This window comes from Palaemon carinicauda, chromosome 29 (assembly GCF_036898095.1).
Source record: "Palaemon carinicauda isolate YSFRI2023 chromosome 29, ASM3689809v2, whole genome shotgun sequence".
NCBI lineage: Eukaryota > Metazoa > Arthropoda > Malacostraca > Decapoda > Palaemonidae > Palaemon > Palaemon carinicauda.
This window is the reverse complement of record NC_090753.1, coordinates 69,614,245-69,631,262: the sequence shown is the minus strand read 5'-3', so window position 1 is coordinate 69,631,262 and position 17,018 is coordinate 69,614,245. Positions and strand designations below refer to the sequence as shown.

Sequence of the window (17,018 nt, the reverse complement as noted above, 5' to 3'; positions counted from 1 at the left end):
TAGAAACATATATCATACTTAGTTTTGGAGCAAGAAGTCACCTAATAGAAACAGATATATATCATACTTAGTTTTGGACCAAGAAGTCACCTAACAGAAACATATATGATACTTAGTTTTGGAGCAAGAAGTCGCCTAATAGAAACAGATATATATCATACTTAGTTTTGGAGCAAGAAGTCACCTAATAGAAACAGATATATATCATACTTAGTTTTGGACCAAGAAGTCACCTATCAGAAACATATATGATACTTAGTTTTGGAGCAAGAAGTCACCTAATAGAAATCGGTATATAAACCAAGTCTTTCAAACAAGGCTTAGGAAACTGATAATATTGGAACCTGAAAATGTTACACTGCCCATGAGATTTCCTTTGCCAGGGGAACAGTGATTTCCAGTGACAGATATTCGTTCATCCACTTCAAAAAGTTTGCACAGTAGACCGGAAAGATGGCTCCGCCCACAATTGGGGTCATTTGGATGACGCTCGTCATATTGTTTGCAGGTAAGATGGAGTCTGGAATTTATCCAGGTGCTTTCGTTAGGCCGGGAGCACACTAGCGACTCTGTGGCGCCACAAAGCCACAGCATCGTGTGGCGGGGATGTGGTCTCCCATAGGTTTCCATTGTTTTCAAAGCCACACTAGCAACTCTGTGGCGCCACAAAGCCACAGCATTGTGTGGCGGGGATGTGGTCTCCCATAGGTTTCCATTGTTTTCAAGTTTCGCCGCGCAAACTAGTGACTCTGTGGCGCCACAAAGCCACAGCATCGTGTGGCGGGGATGTGGTCTCCCATAGGTTTCCATTGTTTTCAAGTTTTGCCGCGCAAACTAGCGACTGTGGCAAGCGACTGTGGCTTTTTGTCGCTCATCCCCGCCACAGGCGTGGCGTGGCTTTGAAAACAATGGAAACCTATGGGAGACCACATCCCCGCCACATGATGCTGTGGCTTTGTGGCGCCACAAAGTCGCTAGTGTGCTCCCAGCCTTAAAGCTCGAAGAGCTTCTTTCCCTCCACGGCCAATCTTTGGAATTCATGTTTCTTATATAATAATTATTATTTCAGGAGGCTACCTTGCTTTAGGAGAAGGACGCTCCAAAATCAAACCATTATTCTCTAGTCTTGGATAGTACCTAGCCTCTGTACCATGGTCTTCCACTGTCTTGGGTTAGAGTTCTCTTGCTTGAGGATACACTCGGGCACACGATTCTATCTTATTTCCCTTCCTCTTATTTTGTGAAAGCTTTTATAGTTTATATAGGAGATATCTATTTTGATGTTGTTACTGTTCCTAAAATATTTTATTTTTCCTTGTTTCCTCTCCTCACTGGGCTATTTTCCCTGTTGAAGCCCCTGGGCTTATAGCATCCTGCTTTTCCAACTAGGGTTGTAGCTTAGCAGATAATAATAATAATAATAATAATAATAATAATAATAATAATAATAAATGTTTGCATTGAAAAGAAAAATTGTATCATCTTCATCATCATCATCATCATCATCTCCTCCCACTTTTAATGACGTAAAGGGCCTCAGTTAGATTTTGCCAGTTGCTCTATCCTGAGCTTTCAATTCAATACCTCCCCATTCATCTCCTATTTCACGCTTAATAGTCCTCAGCCATGTAGGCCTGGTTCTTCCTACTCTTCTAGTGCCCTGTGGAGCCTAGTTGAAAGTTTGGTGAACTAATCTCAAATTTTTTTCTTTTTAAGCGATCTTAATTTTGTTCCACAGTAATGAAACGTCAGCTATTTATCTTTTGATAAAGGCCGTCGGGAGGGGCATTCGAATGACCAATCTGAGCAGTGAGGAAAGGAAACAAGAAAATAAATAAGCTACGAGAGAAGTAATTGACAATTAATATTTTAAGAACAGTAACAACAGTAAAATAAATATCTCGTATATAAACTATTAAAACTTCAAAAAAAAAAAAAAAAAAAAAAGAGAGAAAGAGGAAGAAATTAGAATAGTGGGCCCGAAAAGTAATAAACAATCACAATAAAATATTACAGTAACAACATTAGATTAGATTTTTCATATATAATCCGAAATTGACTTCATCGTGAGACTCAATACAACACAGTATTCCAGAAGTTTTTATTCCAGCTGTGACCAAGTTGTGGAATGATCTCGCATGGTTTGGTCATGTGGAAGGAATGGACATTTGAAAGATTAGGGAAATGGGAAAACTTGTAGACGTGCAGATGTTTAGATGGCTTAGTTGGGTATGCTAAGGTGGTTTGGTCATGTGGAAAGAATGGAGAATCAGTAAAACTTCAAAAGTTCAAAGTTACAGCAAATGTTTTTTAGGTTAAACAGGGTGACATAAGTCTTTTTATAGTTATATATGAATTATCTGTTTTAATGTTGTTAATATTTTTTTAGATTATTTTATTTTATTTTTTATTACTTATATCGTTTATTTATTTCCCTGTTTCCTTTCCTCATTTGGGCTATTTTTCCCTATAGGAGCCCTTGCTCTTATAGCATCTTGCTTTGCCAACTAAGGTTGTAGCTTGGCTAGTAATAATAATAACAATAATAATAATGATAATAATAATAATAATACATACATACATACATACCTACATACACCAAAGGCACTTCCCCCAATTTTGGGGGGTAGCCAATATCAACAAATGAAACAAAACAAAAAAGGGGACCTCTACTCTCTACGTTCCTCCAGCCTAACCAGGGACTCAACCGAGTTCAGCTGGTACTGCTAGGGTCCCACATTATCCACCACAGATGAAGCTTCATAATGCTGAATCCCCTACTGCTGCTATCTCCGCGGTCAACTAAGGCACCGGAGGCGGCAGCAGGGCCTACCGGAACTGCGTCACAATCGCTCGCCATTCATTCCTATTTCTAGCACGCTCTCTTGCCTCTCTCACATCTATCCTCCTATCACCCAGAGCTTTCTTCACACCATCCATCCACCCAAACCTTGGCCTTCCTCTTGTACTTCTCCCATCAACTCTTGCATTCATCACCTTCTTTAGCAGACAGCCATTTTCCATTCTCTCAACATGGCCAAACCACCTCAACACATTCATATCCACTCTAGCCGCTAACTCATTTCTTACACCGGTTCTCTCCCTCACCACTTCGTTCCTAACCCTATCTACTCGAGATACACCAGCCATACTCCTTAGACACTTCATCTCAAACACATTCAATTTCTGTCTCTCTATCACTTTCATTCCCCACAACTCCGATCCATACATCACAGTTGGTACAATCACTTTCTCATATAGAACTCTCTTCACATTCATGCCCACCCCTCTATTTTTACTACTCCTTTAACTGCCCCCAACACTTTGCAACCTTCATTCACTCTTTGACGCACATCTGCTTCCACTCCACCATTTGCTGCAACAACAGACCCCAAGTACTTAAACTGATCCACCTCCTCAAGTAACTCTCCATTCAACATGACATTCAACCTTGCACCACCTTCCCTTCTCATACATCTCATAACCTTACTCTTACCCACATTAACTCTCAACTTCCTTCTCTCACACACACTTCCAAATTCTGTCACTAGTCGATCAAGCTTCTCTTCTGTGTCTGCTACCAGTACAGTATCATCCGCAAACAACAACTGATTTACCTCCCATTCATGGTCATTCTCGCCTACCAGTTTTAATAATAATAATAATAATAATAATAATAATAATAATAATAATAATAATAACATTAATAATAGTAATAATAATAATAATACGGAATATCTTAGATTTTGTGTCATGTTGGAGCCCCACAAAGCTATGTTGGCATGTTGGTGTCTGAAACAGCTATGTTGGCATCCGATACGCCATGTTGGCCTCTTTTTAAACCGTGTTGACTTTTGTTACAGCTATGTAGTAGTCCATTACAACATGGTCACGCCCTTTACCCCATGTAGCCATCTGATACACTTTGTATGTGTGTATATATATATATATATATATATATATATATATATATATATATATATATATATATATATATATACCTGATACACTGTTGGGCATTTAAGACACACCTTAATACTGTATGACGTTGGTACAATCTATTATTATTATTATTATTATTATTATTATCATTATTATTATTATTATTATTATTATTATTATTATTATTAGTATTATTATTTTGATGTTGTTGTTGTTGCTATGTAATTCATATTTAAGACATCTGATATTATTAATATTATTATTATTATTATTATTATTATTATTATTATTGTTGTTATTTTTGTTGATATTATTATTATATGTTGTTGTTGTAGTTTGTGTTTGTTGAAACAAACGCCTACTTCCTTCACTATATTTAATTATTGATTATTTCAATCTCTCAACTTTGCAATATACTTCAGTCTTAAAAAAGAAAAAAAGTTCCGTCTTTCCCCCCCCCCCCTCCCACTCCCCCCCCCACGCCCCCCCCCCCCCCCCGAAAACCCACACCAATTAAACTTTATTTTCCGTCAAAGTAGAATGTAGCAGAATTTCGATTCTATTAAATCCTCAATAAACAGATTTATATATCATTTCTGCTTTTTCCCAATAGATATGGCTTTATGCTTCTTGAAAAATTAATATTAATAATAAAAATAATAATAATAATAATAATAATAATAATAATAATAATTCGTGTATCTCCTCCAAGCAATCTGCTTACGTTCTTCTCGTTTTCTTTCTTGGAATGACTAATATAATTTTCCAGAATTCGCGCACGCCTTTTTCACAACCTAGTAATGATATTCGTTTCAATGGCTTGATTATCCTACTTCTTTCTTACCCAAATGTGTAATGAAGAGCTTGAGAAGCATCAAAAATTTGCCAATCGATTCATGTTTTCATCTGTTTCTCTTGCCTTTCCATTCGAGTCATCAACTATCTGTTTGCCATTTCTCTTCCTAATTATCAATTCTCTTTCAATCATTCCAACTCTCCTTGGCTTGATTATTGTTTCTCTTCTTATGCATCCCATACATCAAAGACTTAATTATTGTTTTAAATATCTGATTGCCCTTTCTCTCCCTCAGCCATCCCATACATCAAAGACTTAATTATTGTTTTAAATATCTGATTGCCATTTCTCTCTCTCAGCCATCCCATAACATCAAAGACTTAATTATTGTTTTAAATATCTGATTGCCATTTCTCTCTCTCTCAGCCATCCCATAACATCAAAGACTTAATTATTGTTTTAAATATCTGATAGCCATTTCTCTCCCTCAGCCATCCCATACATCAAAGACTTAATTATTGTTTTAAATATCTGATTGCCATTTCTCTCTCTCAGCCATCCCATACATCAGACTTAATTATTGTTTTAAATATCTGATTGCCATTTCTCTCTCTCAGCCATCCCATACATCAGACTTAATTATTGTTTTAAATATCTGATTGCCATTTTTCTCTCTCCGCCATCCCATACATCAAAGACTTAATTATTGTTTTAAATATCTGATTGCCATTTCTCTCCCTCAGCCATCCCATACATCAAAGACTTAATTATTGTTTTAAATATCTGATTGCCATTTTTCTCTCTCCGCCATCCCATACATCAAAGACTTAATTATTGTTTTAAATATCTGATTGCCATTTCTCTCCCTCAGCCATCCCATACATCAAAGACTTAATTATTGTTTTAAATATCTGATTGCCATTTTTCTCTCTCCGCCATCCCATACATCAAAGACTTAATTATTGTTTTAAATATCTGATTGCCATTTCTCTCCCTCAGCCATCCCATACATCAAAGACTTAATTATTGTTTTAAATATCTGATTGCCATTTTTCTCTCTCAGCCATCCCATACATCAAAGACTTAATTATTGTTTTAAATATCTGATTGCCATTTCTCTCTCTCAGCCATCCCATACATCAGACTTAATTATTGTTTTAAATATCTGATTGCCATTTTTCTCTCTCAGCCATCCCATACATCAGACTTAATTATTGTTTTAAATATCTGATTGCCATTTCTCTCCCTCAGCCATCCCATACATCAAAGACTTAATTATTGTTTTAAATATCTGATTGCCATTTCTCTCTCTCAGCCATCCCATACATCAGACTTAATTATTGTTTTAAATATCTGATTGCCATTTTTCTCTCTCAGCCATCCCATACATCAGACTTAATTATTGTTTTAAATATCTGATTGCCATTTTTCTCTCTCCGCCATCCCATACATCAAAGACTTAATTATTGTTTTAAATATCTGATTGCCATTTCTCTCCCTCAGCCATCCCATACATCAAAGACTTAATTATTGTTTTAAATATCTGATTGCCATTTCTCTCCCTCAGCCATCCCATACATCAAAGACTTAATTATTGTTTTAAATATCTGATTGCCATTTTTCTCTCTCCGCCATCCCATACATCAAAGACTTAATTATTGTTTTAAATATCTGATTGCCATTTCTCTCCCTCAGCCATCCCATACATCAAAGACTTAATTATTGTTTTAAATACCTGATTGCCATTTCTCTCTCTCAGCCATCCCATACATCAGACTTAATTATTGTTTTAAATATCTGATTGCCATTTTTCTCTCTCCGCCATCCCATACATCAAAGACTTAATTATTGTTTTAAATATCTGATTGCCATTTTTCTCTCTCAGCCATCCCATACATCAAAGACTTAATTATTGTTTTAAATATCTGATTGCCATTTCTCTCCCTCAGCCATCCCATACATCAAAGACTTAATTATTGTTTTAAATACCTGATTGCCATTTCTCTCCCTCAGCCATCCCATATATCAAAGACTTAATTATTGTTTTAAATATCTGATTACCATTTCTCTCCCTCAGCCATCCCATACATCAAAGACTTAATTATTGTTTTAAATACCTGATTGCCATTTCTCTCCCTCAGCCATCCCATATATCAAAGACTTAATTATTGTTTTAAATATCTGATTACCATTTCTCTCTCTCAGCCATCCCATACATCAGACTTAATTATTGTTTTAAATATCTGATTGCCATTTCTCTCTCTCAGCCATCCCATACATCAGACTTAATTATTGTTTTAAATATCTGATTGCCATTTTTCTCTCTCCGCCATCCCATACATCAAAGACTTAATTATTGTTTTAAATATCTGATTGCCATTTTTCTCTCTCAGCCATCCCATACATCAAAGACTTAATTATTGTTTTAAATATCTGATTGCCATTTCTCTCCCTCAGCCATCCCATACATCAAAGACTTAATTATTGTTTTAAATACCTGATTGCCATTTCTCTCCCTCAGCCATCCCATATATCAAAGACTTAATTATTGTTTTAAATATCTGATTACCATTTCTCTCCCTCAGCCATTCCTATCATCAAAGGCTACGTAGACAAAAGCATGAGTGGAGAAGCGATGGGGGACGCAGCAGAGCACAGGCTCTTTGCTAATTTAATGAAGAAATACAACAAACACATTAGGCCTATCAAGACTCACGGGGAGATCACAGAAGTGTTTTTCGAACTCTCTCTCTTCGATGTCCTTGAGTTGGTGAGCATTTTTTTTTAACTTCCGCCGACGAATTTGGAAGGAGGTTTTGCTTCTGCCCCAGTTTGTCCATTTGTTTGTTTGTGAATAATTTCCTGGGCACATTTTTACTCAATTTTTCAATTTTAGAAGGCCTAGGTTAAAATTTCAAGGTCAACCGAAATAAGCTGCCGTGGCGGAGGTCTTCCATCCCAGAGTGTTTTCCTAGTTTATTTTGTTTTTCATCTGTAGTGAAATGTTGTAATATCTCAAAAAAAAAAAAAAAAAGTATTTTCTAATTCCTCAAAAAAAAGTTATCTTTTTTCTGGTAATGGTTAAGGGCAATGTGAAAATATATTTATAGGTCAGTAACCCATTTTAACTTTTTATTTTTAATTTTTTTCGTAGATGAGATCTTTGTTTGATTTGTATTTATTCGTCAAAACTTATATTTGAATTCCCAAAACTTCAAGAATTATTTCTTATATATCTATCTCTTATTTCTAAAATCTTAAACAAATTCGATTCTGTTTTTGACATTGATGTTTTTACAGTATCCAGCCTTGAAATCTTAATTTTCCTATTTTATTTTAGTGTTCTATTTTTAAATCATCTTCTATGAAAGGTTTAAAGGTCGCTCATGAATGGCAGAGGCAAGGGATAGTGACATTGCCCTGGCAAGCATGACAATGCCTTTGAGACTGACCTTATATATTATATGATCAGCGCCCAAGCCCCCTTCCATCCTAGCTAGGACCAGGGAGTGCCAGGCAATGGCTGCTGATGACTCAGCAGATAGACCTATAGGCTCCCCCAAACCCCCCAACCTTAGCTCACAAGGATGGTAAGGTTGCAGACGCTAATGGCACTAACGAGTCTGAGCGGGACTTGAACCCTCGTTTGGCTAACACCAGGCAGAGACGTTACCAATCAGGCCACAACCTATATTACTCAATTTGAGCATACACCATATTTATTTAAATCTCTCTGGCGCAGTTTTCCACAAAAATTATAATAACTTTTACCTTATATTTCTAATCATATTTTCGAGTGAATTGCTATCAAAATAAAAAAAAGAAAATGTGTTCCACAAATATTTTTCCAGCTAGGAAACATTTTAACCAAAAACCGTCTTTCCATATATCTTTTGACCTTTAAAGTTCAAACTTCTACCAAATTAATTAATTGGGGGAATTAATGTGGTATTTTTTTTTAACTGTGATGATGAAGAATCCCGGAAATAGACCTTTGGCTGATTTCCCTTACGTCAGGGAAGTTACAAAACGCCTGTGTAGGAGAAAAGACGGAAAACATAATCTCAATGTAGTACTTTTCATCATCCAAGGAAGTTTTTCAAAAGACTTTGTTGTACTTTTAACATCTTCCATTCTTGGTTAGGTTGGGTAGGGTTAGGAGAACATCAAATTGCAATCTAATCTTTGCAAGAGACTATCTTCCATTCTCGGTTAGGTTGGGTAGGGTTAGGAGAACATCAAATTGCAATCTAATCTTTGCAAGAGACTATCTTCCATTCTCGGTTAGGTTGGGTAGGGTTAGGAGAACATCAAATTGCAATCTAATCTTTGCAAGAGACTATCTTCCATTCTCGGTTAGGTTGGGTAGGGTTAGGAGAACATCAAATTGCAATCTAATCTTTGCAAGAGACTATCTTCCATTCTCGGTTAGGTTGGGTAGGGTTAGGAGAACATCAAATTGCAATCTAATCTTTGCAAGAGACTATCTTCCATTCTCGGTTAGGTTGGGTAGGGTTAGGAGAACATCAATTGCAATCTAATCTTTATAAGAGACTATCTTCCATTCTTGGTAAGGTTGGGTACGGTTAGGAGAACATCAAATTGCAATCTAATCTTTTTTAAGAGACCATCTTCTATTCTTGGTTATGTTAGGTTGTGTAGGGTTAGGAGAACATCAAATTGCAATCTAATCTTTGTAAGAGACTATCTTCTATTCTTGGTTATGTTAGGTTGGGTAGGGTTAGGAGAACATCAAATTGCAATCCAAGCTTTATAAGAGACTATCTTCCATTCTTGGTTAGGTTGGGTACTATCTTCCATTCTTGGTTAGGTTGGGTAGGGTTAGGAGAACATCAAATTGCAATCTAATCTTTGTAAGAGACTATCTTCTATTCTTGGTTATGTTAGGTTGGGTAGGGTTAGGAGAACATCAAATTGCAATCTAAGCTTTATAAGAGACTATCTTCCATTCTTGGTTAGGTTGGGTAGGGTTAGGAGAACATCAAATTGCAATCTAAGCTTTATAAGAGACTATCTTCCATTCTTGGTTAGGTTGGGTACTATCTTCCATTCTTGGTTAGGTTGGGTAGGGTTAGGAGAACATCAAATTGCAATCTAATCTTTATAAGAGACTATCTTCCATTCTTGGTTAGGTTGAGTAGGGTTAGAACATCAAATTGCAATCTAATCTTTATAAGAGACTATCTTCCATTCTTGGTTAGGTTGGGTAGGGTTAGGAAAACATCAAATAGCATTCTAATCTTTATAAGAGACTATCTTCCATTCTTGGTTAGGTTGAGTAGGGTTAGGAGAACATCAAATTGCAATCTAATCTTTATAAGAGACTATCTTCCATTCTTGGTTAGGTTGGGTAGGGTTAGGAGAACATCAAATTGCAATCTAATCTATGTAAGAGACTATCTTCCATTCTTGGTTAGGTTGGGTAGGGTTAGGAGAACATCAAATTGCAATCTAATCTTTATAAGAGACTATCTTCCATTCTTGGTTAGGTTGAGTAGGGTTAGGAGAACATCAAATTGCAATCTAATCTTTATAAGAGACTATCTTCCATTCTTGGTTAGGTTGGGTAGGGTTAGGAGAACATCAGATTGCTATCTAATCTTTATAAGAGACATTCATCCATTCTTGGTTAGGTTGGGTAGGGTTAGGAGAACATCAAATTGCAATCTAATCTTTGTAAGAGACTATCTTCTATTCTTGGTTATGTTAGGTTGGGTAGGGTTAGGAGAACATCAAATTGCAATCTAATCTTTTTAAGAGACTATCTTCCATTCTTGGTTAGGTTGAGTAGGGTTAGGAGAACATCAAATTGCAATCTAATCTTTATAAGAGACTATCTTCCATTCTTGGTTAGGTTGGGTAGGGTTAGGAGAACATCAAATTGCAATCTAATCTATGTAAGAGACTATCTTCCATTCTTGGTTAGGTTGGGTAGGGTTAGGAGAACATCAAATTGCAATCTAATCTATGTAAGAGACTATCTTCCATTCTTGGTTAGGTTGGGTAGGGTTAGGAGAACATCAAATTGCAATCTAATCTTTATAAGAGACTATCTTCCATTCTTGGTTAGGTTGGGTAGGGTTAGGAGAACATCAAATTGCAATCTAATCTTTAAAAGAGACTATCTTCCATTCTTGGTTAGGTTGGGTAGGGTTAGGAGAACATCAAATTGCAATCTAATCTTTGTAAGAGACTATCTTCCATTCTTGGTTAGGTTGGGTAGGGTTAGGAGAACATCAGATTGCAATCTAATCTTTATAAGAGACTATCTTCCATTCTTGGTTAGGTTGGGTAGGGTTAGGAGAACATGAAATAGCAATCTAATCTTTATAAGAGACTATCTTCCATTCATGGTTAGGTTAAGTTAGTGGAACATCAAATTGCAATCTAATCTTTACAATGACAATGATATTCTTCCCAGCATCCTATAGAAGTATCATTAAGTTTTCCTTTTAGTTTATTATTTTATCAACTTCAATGATCTTCACGCAAATCGAAATCCATCTTTTCTACCACACAGGACACCAAGAATCAGGTCCTCATCACGAACACAGAGATCATCATGAAGTGGATGGACAACTACATGAAATGGGACCCCGCTGAGTATAACGGCACAACTGTGCTTCGAATCCCTTACCGGGATATATGGTACCCGGACATAATCCTACAGAATACGTGAGTGATTTGAAAGTTACAATCCCACAGTATACCCGAATCAGACGTGAATATTATAGGGAATGAAATTCCTCCAAAATACACGGATCTCTCAAGTACAGTATTATACTTTTTTTCAGTATAATGAGAAATTATTATTATTATTATTATTATTATTATTATTATTATTATTATCATCATTATTATTATTATTCATTTGCTAAGCTACACTCTAGTTAGAAAAGCAGGATGATATAAGCCCAAGGCTCCAACAGGGAAAGTAGCCCAGGTTGGAAAGGAAGTAAGGAAGTGGTAAATAAAGGAATAGTTGGGACTGACAGTTGTTACAATCATCCAGGATACGTGATTGTAATTCTTCATTATGGAAGTCACTCGAGGGTTATAATATTTGAATTTTATCCCTACATAGTAAACGAATCACTCTGAGGTTATAATTCTTCAGTATAAGTATCCTCCTGTATCCAGTATATGTGAGTCTTATGGAGTTATAATCCTTTCAATATAGCAGACTAACTTGGGGTCCTTATCCTTCAGTACATGTGAGTCTTAAGGAGTTATAATCCTCCAATATAGGTGAATTACTTGGGGTCCTAATCCTTCAGTGTATGTGAGTCCTATGGAGTTGTAATCCTCCAATATAGGAGAATAACTTGGGGTCATAATCCTTCAGTGTATGTGAGTCCTATGGAGTTGTAATCCTCCAATATAGGTGAATAACTTGGGGTCATAATCCTTCAGTGTATGTGAGTCCTATGGAGTTGTAATCCTCCAATATAGGTGAATACCTTGGGGTCATAATCCTTCAGTATATGTGAGTCCTAGGGAGTTATAATCCTTTCAATATAGCAGACTAACTTGGGGTCCTTATCCTTCAGTGTATGTGAGTCCTATGGAGTTATAATCCTCCAATATAGGTGACTAACTTGGGGTTATATTCTTTTCAGGGCCCAGGCAGATTACTACAACACCATCCTGAGTACAAATGCCATTATATTCAGTTCGGGAGAAGTGGAACTCGTCTCTCACGGCATCTTCGAATCAATCTGTGGAGTGGACACCCAGTACTATCCTTTCGATCAACAAAGCTGTAAATTAATGTTCTCTTCCTGGACGTATGATATGAAACAGGTGCAGGTTTTTTCCCCTAGCCAATGTACAAAATAATTACATATATTGCCACCAACAAACTCACTCGCCTTTTAAGTATGTTGGCATGACGCATGAAGACATTGGCAATTGAAATAATCAAAGGCTGCTCTTAAAACATACAGTAAAATACGTTTATATAGTATTTGATTATACACGTATGATGTCGAATAAGTCCAAAGTAGTATTTACTGTAGTGAATATTTTCTTGTTCAATTAACATCAAATAAACTCAATGCAATGATAATATTATTGTGTATTTTATAACTCAATTCCATGTATAAAAATCATTTAATGCTGATAACAATCATTTTTTTTTTCGGTTTTTCTAGATCGTATTGGTACCTGGCCCAGCCGACTTGTCAAAATATCAGGCCAATCCTCAGTTTTTCTTAGAAAATTTCGAAGTGATGAAACATGACGTTCATAATCCCTGCTGCAAGAATTTGATGTCCGGTAAGTATATAACCAGGGTCTCCACCCAACCTTGGATCAGGGAGGGCCAGGCAATAGCTTCTTTGAAAAAAAAAAATATCGAACTTGACCTTTCCTATAGGTCACCACTACCACTCTTCCTTGGATCCTTCTCTCTGGTTACGGTTCATTTTCCCTTTGCCTATACACTCACACAATGAATAGTCTGGCCTATTCTTTACATATTCTCCTCTGTCTTCATGCACCTGACAACACTGAGATTACCAAACAATTCTTCTTACTGCAATGTAATTGTTCAGTGGCCACTTTCCTCTTGGTAAGGGTAGAAGAGACTCTCTAGCTATGGTAAGCAGCTCTTCTAAGAGAAGGACACTCCAAAATCAAACCATTGTTCTCTAGTCTTGGGTAGTTCCATAGCCTCTGTACCATGGTCTTCCACTATCTTGGGTTAGAGTTCTCTTGCTTGAGGGTACACTCGGGCACACTGTTCTATCTTATATCTTATTTCGCTTCCTCTTGTTTTGTTAAAGTTTTTATAGTTTATAAAGTGATATTCATTTTAATATTGTTGCCCTTTTTAAAATATTTTTATTTTTCGTTGTTTCCTTTCCTCACTGAGCTATTTTCCCTGTTGGAGCCCCTGGGCTTATAGCATCCTGCTTTTCCAACTAGGGTTGTAGCTTAGCAAGAAATAATACTAATAATAATAACACATTTACATTGAGGTTTTCTTAACAGGGCTCCTCTTTGTATGATTAGGCTAGGTTAGGTTTAGGTTAGGTTAGGTTAGGTTAGGGACACATTGTTTTAGAAGCTCACTAATCAAAGTGTCCTTTCTGTTGTGTATTTCGTGAAACAAATATCATGTTGGCATTTAAGGTAAAGTTTACATTTTGGTCACCACTACCACTCTTCCTTGGCCTAATACATTTACATTGAGGTTTTCTTAACAGGGCTCCTCTTTGTATGATTAGGCTAGGTTAGGTTTAGGTTAGGTTAGGTTAGGTTAGGGACACATTGTTTTAGAAGCTCACTAATCAAAGTGTCCTTTCTGTTGTGTATTTCGTGAAACAAATATCATGTTGGCATTTAAGGTAAAGTTTACATTTTGGTCACCACTACCACTCTTCCTTGGCCTAATACATTTACATTGAGGTTTTCTTAACAGGGCTCCTCTTTGTATGATTAGGCTAGGTTAGGTTTAGGTTAGGTTAGGTTAGGTTAGGGACACATTGTTTTAGAAGCTCACTAATCAAAGTGTCCTTTCTGTTGTGTATTTCGTGAAACCAATATCATGTTGGCATTTAAGGTAAAGTTTGCCTTTTGTTCGTTCCTTAGGAGATGACTTTTCAAGTTTGAATGTAGCACTTTGACTTTCTACTGATTTATATGTGAGCTCAACCCTTTCTCACACACACACACACACACACACACACACACACACACACATATATATATATATATATATATATATATATATATACATATATATATATATATATATATATATATATATATTTCTACCTCATACTTGGGATCGAACGCTGGCCCCTTCTAATGAAAGGCCAGGTCGAAACCAACCATGCCACGAGAGGCATGGTTGGTTTCGACCTGACTTTTCATTAGAAGGGGCTAGCGTTCGATTCCAAGTATGAGGTAGAAATTTATTTCTATTTGAACACGATGTTGTGTTGATATATATATATATATATATATATATATATATATATATATATATATATATATATATATATATATATATATATATATATATATATATATACAGTGAATATGCATATTATGCGGAATTATACATAATAACGGATATCGCACATTTACGCTAACATAACCAAATATCCATCAATCTTTCTATTTCAGGGGCATATTTTCAAGATTGAGGTTTCAAAATACTCTTGCTTCGCGCGCTTGTATTTTTCATTTCATTTTTCTCTGTAGATGTAACGCAAAATTTTCAATATAGTGCTACTACAATTTTGCTTTCATGGTGGTATTGAAATTAGGATACCTTCTTCCTGGCGAATTATGCAAATTTAAACCTCAGTGATAATATACTGTGCATTTTAACAAGTCGTGTACATATATTATTACATTGTTGGAAGGTGATGGAATGTCGACGTAGAGGTATAGTATTTGCTTATCACAGTTAAAATCCAATCAAATTTTGTTCCCAAAAAGCACAAGTACTGAATGGGTTCGTAAAGCATTTTGGACAACTTTTGAAGATATAATTTTTTCTCATTTTTTTTATTTTTCTATTACAGCGCTAACGTACACGATTCAAATGCAAAGACGTACGGTCTTCTCCCTCTTCTTCTTCATCATGCCTGGAATCCTCATCAATATTTGCGGTGAGTTTTCTACCAATTATAAAACAGTATTTTTTCTTGCTGCTGTAAACGTAGCAAGCGGACTTAACAAATCTTACAAGACGGACATTGCCTGATTGTTGAAAATGTATGACTCTTAACTGTGGGAATCTCAAGATTAATAGGTTACGCAGTTGATCATTCTGTGCTTTTATCATTCATTAAATTTCTGTTGATTGTTGAAAATGTATGACTCTTAACTGTGGGAATTTCAAGATTAATAGGTTACGCAGTTGATCATTCTGTGCTTTTATCATTCATTAAATTTCTGTTGGGTACAAGAAACAGACATCGAGAAAAGAGACCCGAGTCTACAAGCTAGAAATAACATTAAAACATCTACTTTTGGTTAAAGATAAAAAGTTCTCTTGAGTTTTCCACAGATCGTAGGTGTAGGCAAATTAAATGCTAGAATATCCACAAGCATGAGAAAATGTTACGCCAGTTACTGTACACAAGATACCAAGAACAAGTTAAATAACATAAAAATAAGAGATTATTGTACTATGCTGATTTTAGGATCATAATATAAGAGTATCCTTATTTAAATGAAATTGTGCTCAAACCACACTTTTACTAATACTTAACTTTGCAAACTATTCCCTACCATGGTTAGTTAGATATCTGCCACCATTCTTCTTTCACACACCTTTCCTATCAGCTAAAAAAAGTATGATAGAATTCCTTCTAACTCCCCCTTTTTCTCCTGTTTCGAGATTCTATACTTAACTTTCCAAACTATTCCCTACCATGGTTTTCCCTACCATGGTTAGTTAGCTCACTGCCACCATTCTTCTTTCACCCACCTTTCCTATCAGCTAAAAAAGTATGATAGAATTCCTTCTAACTCCCCCTTTTTCTCCTGTTTCGAGATTCTATACTTAACTTTTCAAACTATTCCCTACCATGGTTAGTTAGCTAACTGCCACCATTCTTCTTCCACCCACCTTTCCTATCAGCTTAAAAAGTATGATAGAATTCCTTCTAACTCCCCTTTTTCTCCTGTTTCGAAATTCTATACAGTACTTAACTTTTCAAACTATTCCCTACCATGGTCAGTTAGCTAACTGCCACCATTCTTCGTTCACCCACCTTTCCTATCAGCTAAAAAAAATATGATAGAATCCCTTCTAACTCTCCTTTTTCTCCTGTTAACTTTCCAAACTATTCACTTGGTTAGTTAACTAACTGCCACCATTCTTCTTTCACACACCTTTCCTATCAGCTAAAACAAAGGCAGGATAGAATTCCTCTTCTCTTTTTTCTCATCATAAGATATTCTAATTCTACTTTTCCCCACCTCAGCCCTGATGGTGTTCTCGCTTCCTGCCGAAAGCGGAGAGAAGATTGGCCTTGGTATCAATTCTCTCTTGGCTATGATCGTGTTCCTGATGGCTATGACAGAAAATCTACCACCGACAGAAAAACTCCCTCTTGCTGGTAACTAAATTTCAAACTTGCAGCAAATGTTTTTATGTCGTTCAGGTTGACATAAGTCTCCTTACATAGTTTATTTATGAAAGATCTATTTTAATGTTGTTGTTGTTCTTATGATACATTATTTTGATTGTTCATTACTTCTCTTGTGGTTTATTTATGTCCTTATTTCCTTTCCT

At 36.0% G+C, this 17,018-nt stretch overlaps 1 protein-coding gene across 1 annotated transcript; it reads left to right on the top strand.

Moving 5' to 3' along the window:
• The first annotated feature begins 409 nt into the window (after positions 1-409).
• LOC137622148 (neuronal acetylcholine receptor subunit alpha-7-like) lies at positions 410-16,850 on the top strand. The gene is made up of 7 exons (XM_068352583.1): positions 410-508; positions 7,324-7,508; positions 11,280-11,434; positions 12,379-12,562; positions 12,913-13,036; positions 15,298-15,384; positions 16,708-16,850. The coding sequence occupies exons 1-7, from the start codon at positions 454-456 to the stop codon at positions 16,848-16,850; spliced, it is 933 nt and encodes a 310-aa protein (XP_068208684.1). The 5' UTR covers positions 410-453.
• The last annotated feature ends 168 nt before the right edge of the window (positions 16,851-17,018 follow it).